General features: G+C 40.2%; 1 protein-coding gene across 3 annotated transcripts in view; it reads left to right on the forward strand.

The window, feature by feature from the left end:
* The window catches only part of Larp4b (La ribonucleoprotein 4B), a 73,274-nt gene that overhangs the window by 26,199 nt on the left and 32,273 nt on the right, over positions 1 to 14,802 (forward strand). For 2 of the 3 annotated variants that reach the window (XM_040755576.1, XM_040755578.1), the window contains exons 2-5: positions 281 to 399; positions 1,647 to 1,706; positions 11,916 to 12,063; positions 12,463 to 12,609. In XM_040755576.1, coding sequence (XP_040611510.1) covers positions 319 to 399; positions 1,647 to 1,706; positions 11,916 to 12,063; positions 12,463 to 12,609 — 436 coding nt within the window. In that variant the 5' untranslated portion in view covers positions 281 to 318. Of the gene's footprint in view, positions 1 to 280; positions 400 to 1,646; positions 1,707 to 11,614; positions 11,806 to 11,915; positions 12,064 to 12,462; positions 12,610 to 14,802 lie in introns of those variants that run through there. The other variant, XM_040755577.1, reaches the window with a different exon arrangement.

The following is a 14,802-nucleotide window of genomic DNA, read 5'->3' on the forward strand; positions in this document are numbered from 1 at the left end:
TTAGCACACAATGTGGTTGTCTAAAAGAGAAACTTGCCAAGACCTTAGTGAATAACATGAATGTTCTAGGCAGATATTTCTAAACTACTTAGAATCCATTGGGATTCCAGCACTGGGGAAGCTAAAGCAAGAGGATTCCAGTGAGTTGGAGGCAACCTGGACTATATAATGAGTTCTAGGCGAGCTTGGGTTACAGAGTTAGACCATAGACCATCTCAAATATAAAACTACAAAAACTGGTGCTTCTCAAGTGACCCTTTCACTCTCTGTCCTTTTCCAGCATCGTGAGGTTAGCATTATACTCCTCCAGTGGAGCCCATGACTTCTGATCAGGACACTAAAGTTGTGGCTGAACCGCAGGCACAGCGAGTCCAGGAGGGCAAGGACAGCTCTCATCTGGTAGGTATTGGAGGGAGGGGAGATGCACAGGCCACAGGCATCCATTTCTTTTTCTAATAAAGAACTCTATCTTTAAAGTTGGACTTAAGAGTCTTAGAACAAGTGTATCAAGTAATAACAGTCTTAAAGAGGCAAAAGGACTTCTTACTCATCCAGTGTTCCTGGCTGAGATCCCTACAGCAAGAGAAACATATTTAGCAGTGAGTTAGAAGTAAAGACCTACAGGCCAAGCTGTGCTAAATCTGCTAACAGAAGTGCACTTGTACAAGAATGGTGTAGGCCTACTTAGGTTGTCTTGGCATCTCTGTGTAACATCAATCTCTAGTAACTCTTAACTCAAAGAGATCCTCCTGCCTCTGCCTCCCAAGTGCTGGGATTAAAGAAAATTGTCTGCCACCACCACCCTTCTACATCATGTCTTAAAACCATCTATATATAACTCCACTTCCAGGGGACCTCCTGAATCCTCTTCTGACCTCCGTGGGTACCGGGCATACATGTGGTATACAGACATTCATGCATGCAAAACACTCAGATGCACATAAAATAGCTTTAAGAGCTGAACACCTTACTAATATCACAGCTGCTGTAGTAAAGTATATTAGAAGAGTTCATTGGGATTTTATTGTACTTTTTGTTGTTTTGGCTACCTTTGAATTTTAATTCTGGACTAATTAGAAAGATGGCTCAGTGTTTAAGAGCCCCTAGCACCCACCCTAGGCAGCTTATACCCTCTTGTAAGTGCAGCTTCAGGCCATTCAGTCCCCCTGAGGGCACTTGCACACAAATGGAAGTACATACATGCAATGTACACATAAATAATAAATATTTTAAAACTTTAATCCTAGCTGGGTGGCCATGGTGCACACCTTTAATCCCAGCACTCAGGAGGTAGAGACAGGTGGATCTCTGTTCTAGGACACCCAGGGCTACACAGAGAAATCAAAACTAAAACAAAAAAGATTTAATCTTGTGAAGTAGTAATATTAAAGTTTCTAAGTAGTGTTTGGAAAAGTAGCTTTTTAAAATCACCCCAGTTGAAGCTACCAGAAATTTTACTTGGAACTTCCAAAAATTATATATTTTAGGCTCCTCTCTTCTTCTGAATATACTTATTCATAAATTCCTTTGCTATTGTAAAAACATGCTTTTTTTCTAGTGGGTTTGGTTTTGCTTAATTACTATGGTTTGAAATTTGTTTTCTTTATGTTAGAATGATGAAGTTTTTGATGTTTTCAATTTTACAGATGAATGGTCCTATATCGCAAACCACTTCTCAAACAAGTTCCATTCCTGCTTTGACTCAGGTAATTCATTTTTTAGATTTATCACATGTTGTCTAGCCACAGCCAAGATGGCCAGATATGGCAATATCCCAAATATGTATTGTAAAACATTTAGAAAAATGTAGATGTTTCTCAAAAGGAGGGCCCATTTAACACTGTGTCCTCGAGTGTGTTAAGTGTTGATATTGTCTCTTTTTCACAATGGGAGTGTCAGATATATTACTTTATTCTCTAGTATTCATTACAGTATTTTCAGTTTATCTGCATTCAGTTAATTGTATGTGTGTATATGCCTAGCTTTACATTTTGATGGTTGTTTTTAAGAGTGTGCAAGTCAAATCCCAAGTAAAAGAATAAGGAAATAGTCTGAATATATAGCTCTGTTGATAGATGATTTGCCTCACATGTAGGGAAAGATCCTCCATGCTGTATAAACTGTATAGTGACCAGTGATTGTCATCCTAGCATGAGAGATAGGAAGTAAGGTAAGGGTTCAGGGTCTACATCCTACTGCCTTCTCTTCAGCCAAGCAACCTCAGTATTCTTACTTAGTGTAACTACTTTGGCCTCGGGGCCATTTTGTGTTGTACTGATTCTATTGCATTTCAGCATAAATGAGCAGAGATGCTGTTTGAGAGAGAGGTGTAAGGATGAGCAGTGTTAGTGGAAGTGCTTGTTTTCTGGGAAGTGCCATGTCTTATAATCATGATTCTTCTTCTGCACTAAACTATAGACAACTCAATAAAGCCTAAACTATGTCAGAATGATCTGAAGCATTTCATTACATCTAATTATTCTGTGTATATATATATGTGTGCACACACATATGTAAACACATGTCATAGCATGTGTGTAGAGGTCAGAGGACAAATTGGGGGAGTCAGTTCTCTCCTTTCACAGTGTTGGTCCCAGGGATCAAACTTGGACTGTCAGGCTTGGTGGCTACTGCCTTTACTCACTAAGCCCATCTTACTGTCCCAGTTAGAAATAATCCTTTAAAACTACTTAAAGATAGCATGATAAGAGAACTTAACCAAAGGAACTGTCTTGGGATATAGCTCTGTGGTAGAATAGTGTTTGCTTGACTTATGCAAGGCTAGGTTTTACTCTCCTGCACCCCACCCCACCCATCAACAAATTATGCTTTTTAATGACATTGTTTCTGAGTGAATGGTTAGATTAATTACTACATGTCTGTATATTGAATAAGTAGGCTCACAGAAAGCTTGATGGTCTGAAAATAGCCAATACTTGCATTTGGTTTAACAACTGTCTGTTTTTAGCACAGTATCTTACAGGTTAAATATTTTTAGCAGCATATAGTGCTTTTAGGAGAATTCTCTTTTTTTTTTTTTTGTTTTTTTTTTTTTTGAGACAGGGTTTCTCTGTAACAGTCCTGACTAGAACTCACTTTGTAGACCAGGCTGGATTCAGACTCACCGAGGTCTGCCTGCCTCTGCCTCCAGAGTACTGGGATTAAAGGTGTGTGCTACTACTCCTGGTAAAATTAAACTTTTTTTGTTTTTGTTTTTTGAGACAGGGTTTCTCTGTAGCTTTGGAGCATGTCCTGGAACTCACTTTGTAGACCAGGCTGGCCTCGAACTCACAGAGGTCCACCTGCCTCTGTCTCATGAGTGCTGGGATTAAAGGCGTGCACCACCAGCGTGTGTGTCTGTGTCTGTGTAAGCAAATATGTGCAGGTCAGACATTCCATCCCAGGTTTGCACAGCAAGCACCCTTACCCATGGTGCCCCTTTGCAGCCTAGTAGTTGTAAATGTTAAAAGTTTCTGGTATTGTTTTCGTTAAAGGGAGATATTGGAACACTGAAACAAAAGACCAGAAGTTTGAAATTCTGGTTGGGCTAATAACTTTGAGTTGTTTTTAGAATTAAGTTTATGAAAATAAGGAAAAAGCCACATATATGTTTCTGTCTCCCTCCCTCCCCCCCGCTGTTCTGCACCTTTACATTCCATGTGCCATTTGGATTTCGGCACAAGGAGTCTGATGAATGCCAGGCAGGGCTCTGTTGTCATTAGGATTTAGATTTGAGTGGCAGTAACATGTGACTGCTGTGCAAGGAGTTATTTTTGGTACCATGTGTTGGCTTCTTTTCAGACATGATAGAAAGTTAGTGTGAGACGTTTGTAGAAGCTCAGAAAAGGGCAGGCATTGTGATGTGAGCTTTTAAACTTTCGATATGGGCTGTTGCTTCAGCAAGGAATTAAATAGTGACAGTGACAATGAGAAAATTGGCCTGCTACAAAAATCTGTGGAAGAGAAGAAACCGGAGAACAAGATAAGTAAAACTTTATCTTCATTATTTGATAGCCTTGAAGGTGAGGAGCTTCACAATGTTGAAAATGGACCCAGCCTAGCTACAGCTGGTGTCACTGTGTGGACTAGAGTTTTTACAAGGTCTGGGCACGAACTGGATCATAGATCAAATCAGTCACTGAATTCTAATTCTTCAACATATGAGTTCTTTCATGGGTCTGAAAATGTAGATGAGGGTGACAAGAATTTAGATACTGTTGTTATTGAAGAGAATTCTGAGATTGTCAGTGACCCATGGCATAGGAGTAGTGACGGACAGGCTTGTCCTGAAGATGACCAGCCTTTCTCACATGAACCCATGCCCTCTGACCCACAGGAGGAAACTTTTGTAAGTGACCATCTGCAGTGTTGCCTGGCCACTTGTAAAAACTCTTCAATAGAGAAAGAAAAAGTACTAAATGTTCGAATCAGTAGTTTTAATGAGAGTAACTCTGTAGATGTTTCTGCTGGAGAGTGGCAAAATAAAAGTCGTATTTGTCTTGGTGACAAACACTGTGAGAATTCAAGGGAGAGCAAATTTTACAGTATTTGTGCTGTAGATCTGGAGTGCTTGAACACGGAAGAGGAACTGTACACTCCCATGTATGGAGCAGCTGCAGAAGAATGTCATTCAGCTGTTACTTATGAAGTTTTCCAAGTAGATTGGCCCTTAGATAACAGGGAAGAATGTGCCACCTCGAATGCTGTACAGAGGGCAGGAGAGTTAAAGCTGCAGCATGAAGATCTGTTACCCCAGGATGTCATACACCCCTGTGAAGCAAAAGAAGCATTTAGTGAGAAAAGTGAATGTAGTCCATCTGAAGAAGCACACGTCAGTGACCTGCAAGCTGAGTCTCTAAGGGAAAAAGTTTATACCAAATTCCTTAAAGATCACACAGAACATAGTACATTGCATAATGCTGGCCTACTCCCTGAATTAAATATTAACATAGGCAGTGACTCATTAAAGTGTTCGTGTGCTGTATCTGAAGAAAGAGAGAACAGTGCTTCAGGAATAGGAAGTCAGGTGGATGATTCACTTGTTGATTTACTTAATATTTCATATGTTGATGGGAATGGTGAGCCTGAGGCTATAACAGTTGGTGCTGGCCAAAGTTTAAGCTCTAACATGGAAAGAGAACATAACTCTGAAAAACTACTAGAAGGCAATGATTATTTTTACATCAGTGTTAGCAGGCCAAGTAGGATCCTTTCCTTTGGTCTAGATAAAATTAATTTAAGCCCTGAAAGGTTTGTTTCAGAGAGTTTAGGCAATGAGTGTCTCCCAGTTCATGCTAATCTCAGAGAAGGTGCCTTGAGCAAACCTGACGTCGCTAATCCTGAACCCCACGAGGAGCCAGTGCTAATGAAGAAGCAGCACTTGGGGGATAGCAGTCTGAAAACTGAAAGTATTCATATGGCAAAGAGAAGTGAGATGTTCTTGTATTCTGAAAATTGTTTTACTTATCAAGATGAAGATAGAACGAGCATTGTAGAGATGGAGAGCCATGACAAGAGGGAGTTGAAATATTGGTATCAAGCAAACCTCTGTGTAGGTAGTAGGACAGACAAGGCTCAGACAGAGACTTGTGATTTAACTCAAGTGGAAAATAAACCAGATACAGAAGGGGTAGTCCAGAAGATAGATCTGCTAAAGCTTGGACTTTCACAAAGAATGCCAAGTGACAAGTCTCATGATCACTCCAGATCTCTTCAGGACCCAGAAACACCTCCTGCATTTATTTTCACCTGTGCTGATACTGAAGCAAGGGAAGCAGTCCTACATGGTAACACAGGAGATAAAGTACATGTGAAGAGCTTAGGTGGTGCAGTACACAACCAATCTAGTGGGCCCTATGTACTAGAAAAGGCTGAAAAGGAACCACAGGAGGCTAATTATAGGGACATTGGTGAGGACGACATAGAAAATGCCAAGTCAGATGCTAAAACAATCTTTCAGTGGGAAACAAATGTTCTTAAATGTAAAGTCCTGCCCAGTGAGAACACGGTAACTTGTATTGGTTCTGACATAGCAGCAGATCCTGATTGTGAAACTAATCAAATTAAAAACAGGTACAAAACTGATGGAGTGAATGAATACCCAGACCTCACTGTTGTACCACCATTAAACCAGAGTCCAGTGTCACGTGAAGAGGAATGGGTTAATAGTGACAAAAGCCGAGAATTGCCTTTCATTAATTCTGAATCAATTAAAAAAGTTTCTAATGCCTTTAGTAACAGTGCATCAGAACTGAGCAAACAAAAACTGACTTGCAAAGAAGAGAAAGACAATCTTTGTTTGGATAAAGACAGTATTGATCATTACAGCATTGACTGCTTAGGCCCACATTGGACAAAAAGAAGAAATGAGAAGCCCACAGTTAAAGAATCCACTTTAAATGGAGAGGTGCATTTTTCAGGAAACTGTGAGGTGACTTTAAAAAAAATAGTATTAAGCGACACTGCTGAAGGGTGTTCCTCTTTTATTGATGTTGACTCTGTACAAGTGGATATGCCTGCAGCTATTCCCAGTAATGCTCCCCAGGCAATTCCTGCCATCCCAACAGACAGTAAAGAATGTGCAGTGCCAAGTGGTGACTGTGTTGCATCACCCACAGAGGACATCTTAAATGTATCTGAAAATCGCTCAGAAATGGATTGGCACAGGATCCCAGAAGAGTTCTGTGCTCATTGTTTAAATAAATTTTCCTATTACCCAATGGCAGGATTAGCAAGCCAGGAATTTTCAGAAGGACTGGCAGGTGGGTGTGGTAGATATCAAGAAAACATGACAGAAGATGCACAAATTTTTAGTGAGAATCTATACAGTAAGCCTCCGTACTTAGGAAGTCCTTCGTTTTCATTGGAACAGACCCCTTATCAGCTGCCAGTGTCAGAGGATGGTGTTGTTTGGGGATGGCAGACTAGAGGTGGACTGTTAGTAAGTATACTGTATCAGTGTTTTGTTGTGTTGTGCTCTGATAGACTTTACCTTTGATTGTGTTTATGGAAATTAGTTAATTCTAGGTTGTAGGCAGCCTAGATGCTTTTGTAAGACTGAATGCATGAAGCATCAATTTAACCTTTTTCAAATGAGAAATGTGAACTATTAATTGGTTTATTTAAGCCAGAGTTTGTATGTAAAGTGTTGGTGCTGAAGCATGCCTATTAGTTACCCAGCAGCATTGTGCAGACCTTTCTGTATGGATACTGTTGTACTCAGTGTCCCTTTCCCTTCTGAAAGGGGTTCTTGTCACATGGACAGTGTGAGGAGTTTCAGCAACTATTGGAAGTCACTGGTAACGTGTCACATTTATAGAACACAAATACATCAAGTATGTTTTGTTTTGTATTGTGTCTAAGGCAGAAAAATTTGCTACTTGAAACTGACCCCAAAATCTTCAGTTTCAGTCAGAATCACTTGTGTCCGGACCTCAGTGGTTTGGAAAATGGTTTGCTGCTGATGTTGGGTAGCTAACTTGTGTGTGTGTGTGTGTGTATGTGTGTGTGTGTGTGTGTGTGTGTGTGTGTGTATCTGTATGTATATATATATTTTTTTTCTCATGAAAGTAAATGACCCAGAGACAGATATTGGGGTTCAACCTGAAAGTCAGGGAAGCAAAGCAGCCAAGCTACCAGAGAGCTCTTACCTCTAAAAGGGCTGGGGTGATCTTATTCTCAATGTGACTGAAGAATGAATGCCTGATACTGAGACCTTGCTCCTGTCTTACATACCTCCATAATGCTGGCATTAAAGGGGTGAACTTTTTTACTCTTTTATAGTTATTTTGTCTCTTGTAATCCTGGGTGGCCTTGAGTCCTAGGATTAAAGGTATATACCAGCACCTCCTAACTTCTGGCTGCTGGGAATAAAGTTGTGTGCCTGGCTTCTGTGGTTTGTGATTGATTGACTTTGCTTTCTGAATCCTCAGGCAAGTTTTATTAAATCTTAAATATATATCACTACATATATATGCATTCTCTTGCATACTTAAAATATCGAACACCATGTAGGAGCTGTGGAAATATTGGTAGCACTATGTTGTTTAGGGAAATAGCAAGAAAAATTTGTATATATTTAGTAGGGAATATGGGGTTTTCTGTGACTTGTTGAATCTGAGGATATGAAACCCAATGAGACTGACCTAAAATAGAAGATGTTTTTCTTTATTCAGCCAGTTTATTTGTAGTGATATTTATGGAATCATTAAGAAAAGCTCTCTGTAATAGGAAAGAGATAGATTTCACTCAAATATTAAGGAGAAGGCTTTAAGAGGAGAATAAACATGTCATATAATTAAAGGGATTGCTCATTGATCTTGTCTTGCCGCCCTTCTTTTCTCCATGCCACATTGTTTTTGTACCCACATTCGTTGGTTTTTCTCCTTAAATAGTTGTAGAGGACAAACCTCTAAACAATTGAACTTTTAAGATAATATACAAAGAATTTTTTAAGTGTGCACAGTTAGTAATGATTTGAATATACAGAACATCAGAACCTATGCTTGGTATGTTTATGCAAAGAGCAGACTGAGTGCTGTCTTTGTCTTACGACTTTATGCAATATATCCTTTCCGTTTTAATTGGCTCTTAAATTGTGAGATTATGTCCAAGCAATATACAGATATCTGGCATTACTGTTTAACGTGTTGCCTTAATTTTTGAAATATTTTCAAAATTTTTAAATATTTTCAAAGTCTTGTTACAGATATTTTAAAACTAACTTTATATTGGGCTGTTGTATCTCAGCTTTGTAGTTAAAGGGCCAGAGACAACATCGGTGTGACTCAGAAGTCAGGGCAACTCCAGGAGTACAGGCTTCCTAAGGTGTCCTGTTCTTTGTTCCATTATCTCATATCTCCATATTTTAGTTTCCCCATCTACTTTCCCCTCTCTGACATGCCTCTAGTTCCTATTCAGCAACTTGTTGGCACGACCATTCTATCTTACAAACTTCTGAGTCAGTACCCCCTTTTTTAAATAGAGCAGAATGATTTGAATATACAGAGGATCAGAACCTGTGAGTGGGATGCCTCATCCTTCAAAGAGAAGCAGTGTTGACTTTTTATGTAGTCACTTCAGAATGTGGCAGCTAAGGTCAGCTTGTTGCCAACCCACAGATTTTCAGGGGGGAAAAACTGGCTCATAGAACTAGGCAGATGAAACTAGGGTTCTTATTTAAAATCCTTTACAAGTTTCATACACCCACAAGAAAACCATGGTTTAAATAGTAGCAGGTTTGTCTCTAGTAAGATTATTTTTCATGTGAATTTTGAGAAGTCAGTTCTTGAATGTTTTGTGTTTGCTAATACTGGAGTGCAATTTTCTCACTACCACTGTTATCATTGGCAGATTATTCAACCTTAGTTTTCTTGTGAAATGGGGGTGGGTGGTAATACCTACCTATTAGACTTGTTCTGATTGTAGTAGGAGTGCAGGATATTACTGAATCCTAATTAACTGCTTAGAATTGTGTAGCCTTCCTCATGTCTGGCTTGGACATAACTACACGAAGGAATAATGGTGTCTTTTTTATTTTTTTAAAATTTCTCTTTGTTTTTGTTTCTGTGCATTGCCCTGGCCATCCTAGAACTTTCTCTGTAAATAAGGCTGGCCTTGAACTCAGATTTGCTTGCCTCTGCCTCCCAAGGACTGGAATTATAGACAACACCACCGTCTCCCAGCAGATTTCTTATTTAAAGATTTATTTATTTTATGTGCATGAATGTTTTGCCTGCATGTATCTGTGTATCATGTGCATACCTGGTGCTGTTACTCCCTGGGACTGGAGTAACAGGTTGTGAGCTACCACATGGGTGCTGGGAATCAAATTCTGGTCCAGATGGGTGCTAACTAGGCATCTGTTTTGTGGTGTGGTGTTTCAGTTATTTCCCAGTGAGTGGAGGTAGCAGAAGGTCAGAGTTGCTTCCAGAGGATGAACATAAATACTGTTTGACCCGGAAGCCTTCTACTTTTCTCTGGTGGCTTCCCTTACCTGAGACTGTGGATTTAATCTACCTGTTTGTAATTACAAATCTACATGCTTCCTTGATACAGCTCATTTACGATGCTTCATGTGTTATGGAGTGCAGAAATGAGTAGTGTCTATATGCTAAACCCAGGAGCAATGCAGCCTGGCTGTTCCCAGCATAGAACGCTAAGTTTGAGGTACCACCCAGGACTGGGATCTCTTGTCCCTTCTTGAGGGGGCTCTACTTCATTGTACCATGGCTGGTAGTGTAATCGAAAAAGCGAGTGGTTTTTTGAAGTTCAGTGGCAAATTGGAGTTAGTATTTGGGTAATAACTGACACTGGGATGTTTTATTTTTCACTGGGTTGGGGAAACATTTAGGTTTGTAAATTATAAAGTGCATGAGCAAAGACCATAATCCCTGAAAGAAATCAAAGGATATCTAGATAAACTGAACTGAGGTACAGAAGTGCTGTTGTGTTAGAAACAGCAAGCAGCTGATGTGTCTGGAATTGAACAAGACCCAGGAAGTGGTAGTGCTCTGATACTCTGAGCTGGAAACCTTTGGATGAGGTCTCCAGCATCTAAGCATGGGATTCTATGGTCATTGTAACCAGTGAGCTAATGATTTAATGAGCACTCAATGAGTACCAGGTTCATGCTGCGTGCCTTAAGCCATCACTTTATTTTTTTATTATGAATATTTTCATTTCTTTCCTTTTAAAATTAAAGTGCCTGCAAATTAAAAAAAAATAACATCATGCACCTTTAACCAGAACCTATGTCTTTAAACCTCAGTGAGCTTATGTACAGTTAGAATAGCCATTCTGGGACCGGGCGTTGGTGGTGCACTCCTTTAATCCCAGCACTCGGGAGGCAGACTGTGAGTTCGAGGCCAGCCTGGTCTACAGAGTGAGTTCTAGGACAGCCTCCAAAACAATACAGAGAAACCCTGTCTCGAAAAACCAAAAAAAAAAAAAAAAAAAAAAAAAAGAATAGCCATTCTGAATCTGTGGAGCCTCACATTGGATTTTACACTTTTACTACCAAATATACTGTTAGTTTGTCATTACCAAAAATTGAAAAATTCCACCAAGTGATGGTGAAGCACACCTTTAATCCCAGCACTTGGGAGACAGAGGAAGGAAACTCTGTGAACTCAAAGACAGCCTGGTCCACAGATCAAGTTCTGGGACAGCCTGGACAACACAGAGAGAAACCAAAAAAGAAAAAAGAAAGAACAAATCCCTACTCACTTTAAAAAGTAAGCCCGGCAAAAGTCCTTTCCAGGTGATGTTTATAGAGTAAATAACTGCACAGCTGTCAGTAGGATGTTGGATTCAAGCCCCAGTGGTGTTAGCACAGGTGAGCGTCTTAGTCTAGAAGTGTCAGCATCACCTGCAACCCCTATGGTAGCTCAGGGGAGTTGTTCTGCAGTGGCTGGCCGAGGTGATAGGGAGGCTCTCTTAGGAATGGGGGCGAATAGCTCTGCTGAGAGTGTAAGGTGTTTTCCTGGCTTTCTCTCTCTTGTGCTTCAGGAGCCCTGGCTGCTAGGAGGATCTTTGATTTTTTTTTTCTTTATCTCTTGCTTATGTGCTTGGAACTGTATAACTAAAATGTTTCCATCTGCATTGTATTGAATTTGTAGATCTATGAATTGGGATCTGTGTTAGGTCATATAGGACATCACTGGTTATTCAATTGTGTGATGAAATGCAGGCATCTGTTATTTACAATGCTTAGCAGCCTTGTGGTTAGAAGAAACTTAAGCATGACTTAGGTGGAGTTCTGACTACATCAGCTCTGCTTCTTTTGAGCCTCATTTCATCCCAAAGGTGTGTGTGAATAGCTAGACTTAGCCTTTTAAGCCTACATTCTCTTAACATTAACAGCATTTGGTTGAACTTAGTATATATATATATATGTGTGTGAAAATTTTTTCTAGGTCCCAACAACTAAGGTTTCGGAGCTAAACCCTAATGCGAAAGTATGGGGGACTCATATGTTACGTTTGGAAGCAAGTAGTGCTGCTGTTGGTGTGAATGCTGCATGGGAGGAGGCTCCTGGCCATCCTGCAGACTGCGATCAGCAGGGTGAGTAAGAGCCTGGAGCAGCCTGCTTTTAAACCTTGCTTTCCTTAAGATTTTAATCGTCTTCCCCATTCACATTTGTGTTCTGGTTTGTGATAGTATTTAGAGCAGCAGCTCTCAACCTTTTCACAGGGGTGGGCCTAAGACCACCAGAAAACGGAGATTTACATTATGATTGATAACAGTAGCTCTGAAATAATTTGAGGTAGCAATGAAATAATTTTATGGTTGGTGGTCAGCACAACATGAAGAACTGTATGAAAGGGCCCCAGCATTAGAAAGGTTGAGATCCACTGACTTAGAGCCTTGGGAGCTTTTACAATCCAATTTGAGTAACCACCAACGTAAGCTTTATTTTCAGGGAAAGCTATTCTAACACAGCATTTTGGGATACAATTGCAGTTATAGGTTTGGATGCCAATGGCGATGGTGACAAAAGTCATGAGAATGCAGGACTGTCAGACTTACAAGAGGCGGACCAGACAGACATGAGCACTCTGACTCTGGATCACTCAGAATACGAACCTCTGCCGGAAAGTAATGATACAGGTAAGCCTACTTTATGGATTTGTTTTCACTTGCTTTGGTTTTTAAAATTTAGTTTCTTGCTGTGTTTTTTTTTTTCCATTGTACTTTGCTTTGTGCTTATCATTGCCTCCTTTTAATGTTCCTAGATTCAGAAGTGAGAACTGGAGATTATCAGTTAGCTTCTGAGACAAATGGCATCGAGTTATGAGAAGAAGCATAAGGTTATTGGCAGGGTGAAGTGGAGAGTTAGTGTTGGACTGAGGGTGAAACAGGTTGGATGGGCTGAGTGTTGGAGAGAGAATATAGTGGTGGAGGGAGGCAATCGAAGCTTCACTGCAGAGTCTTGGAAACCAGAGGGTTTCAACTCTTTGTCAGTGCAGTGAGTACCAGGAAGAAAGTAAGAAACTTGGGAAAGTAAGCCTGTTGAATACATTTTCCCCCTTTTTATTTTCATTTCTTTTGTTGCAGTGTGTAATTGCCTGGGGTTTTAAATCAAGTCCTGTTTCCCCAGTCTGCATTTTACTCACTGTCAGCATTTGGAAGTATAGGGAATCATGTTAGTGCACACAACAGGCGTTGTCAGACCTGAAGATGCCAGGCCCCTGCTGTGTGAGACATCATGATCCACAGAAAACACATTTAGTTAAGACTCTCAGATATGACAAAATTAAGCATTGTTACTTAAGTGGGAAATGGTGTTTTATAAATACCAGGTCTGTTTTTACTATGGTAGAGCCTACTGCTTTAAATCTGTGGTCAACTAGCACAGGGAAGTCTGGCCCCGCCCCTAAAAGGAGAACTGGCCAGCACACCCTTGGACAAGCTCCGCCCCACCTCTCACCTTGAGAGCTGGCTCCGCCCCTCGCCTGAGAGGAGTGATCCCAGCGGGCGGGGACTAGCCAACTCAGCTGCCACCCAAGCACACACCCCAACCTCTACCCCATCTATGGCATGCTGGAGTATGTGAAGGGACTGATCCTGCGGAACTATAGCCGCAGGATCTCCATTACTCCCAGAACAGCAAAATATCTGAGAGGCGTGTCGGTGAGGATCCAATATTGATGGTCTGCCAAGGCCAGAGTAAAATGGGTTTTTTTTTTTTATTATCACTATTATTTTATTCTTCTTTGGCTTTCTTTGGGGGACACTGCAGTTGGGAGGGATACAGAGGGACTGGGAAATGAGTGGGACTGGGGTGCATGATATAAAATTCCTATACAATTAAAACATAATAACAAAATAAAAATATTTTTTAATGTGAAAAAAATCTGTGGTCAAATGAGAATGGTAAGAACTTTTAAAAATTTAACCCACATTGCTTTCTGGTAAGTATGAATTAGCCATCTTAAATTCAAGTGATTTAAACCAAGGGGTCACCAGCATGTAGCAAGTTGATTTGATCAGCTTCTCCTTGTTAACCCACCACTAACTGGTTAATGACTCCGAAGTGACAAAACATTGGGACAAACTGGAGTGATGGTGAGGTTCACTTTTTTATTGCAAAACAAGGGAATGCTGGACATTTAAAGTGCATTTCAAAAAAGAAAGTAACAGGTGGGGCTCCTAATAGTAAAATCAAACGGATCAAAAGTAGTTTAAAGTTTAGACTATCTAAATCTCAAACTGGGAACAGAAATTATGCAAAAAATACAAAATAGATAGTATCAAAAAACAACGTGTTAAAATATGCTTGGAAAGTCTAAATTCAAAAAGTTGGTTCTTTGTAAAAGGGGTGTTTAAAGCTATTTTTGGAAGAAAAAAGCAAAAATATTTCAATTTTTAGAAACCAGGATTTGTCCCAATGTGAAATATTTATAGGTAATAGGAAAGTGATTCCTTGTCTGCACTTTTGTTTCTGGTCTAATCTACAAAACCTAGATAGTCTGTAAAATGTTAACATAGGCACTAGATTCAACCCCCAGCACTGTGGAGCGAAACCAAATGAAGGGAAGAGTTAAGAGGGAGGAACCGTGAAGCCGCTCTCCACTGCAGTGGATCAGCATTTCCCAGGAGCAGTCAGCCACTCTCTGAGGTGTAGCTAGCAGGGTCCACTGATTAAGCTTGAATTTCTATAATGACTAATGGTCTCAAGCATCTTTATTCTTTTAAGATGTTATTCTTAGCCTGGCAGTGGTGACACATGCCTTTAATCACAGCAGAGGCAGACAGATCTACAAAGTGAGTTCCAGGACAGCCAATGCTGTTACACAGAGA

This window comes from Mesocricetus auratus, unplaced genomic scaffold (assembly GCF_017639785.1).
Source record: "Mesocricetus auratus isolate SY011 unplaced genomic scaffold, BCM_Maur_2.0 Super-Scaffold_100013, whole genome shotgun sequence".
Lineage (NCBI taxonomy): Eukaryota > Metazoa > Chordata > Mammalia > Rodentia > Cricetidae > Mesocricetus > Mesocricetus auratus.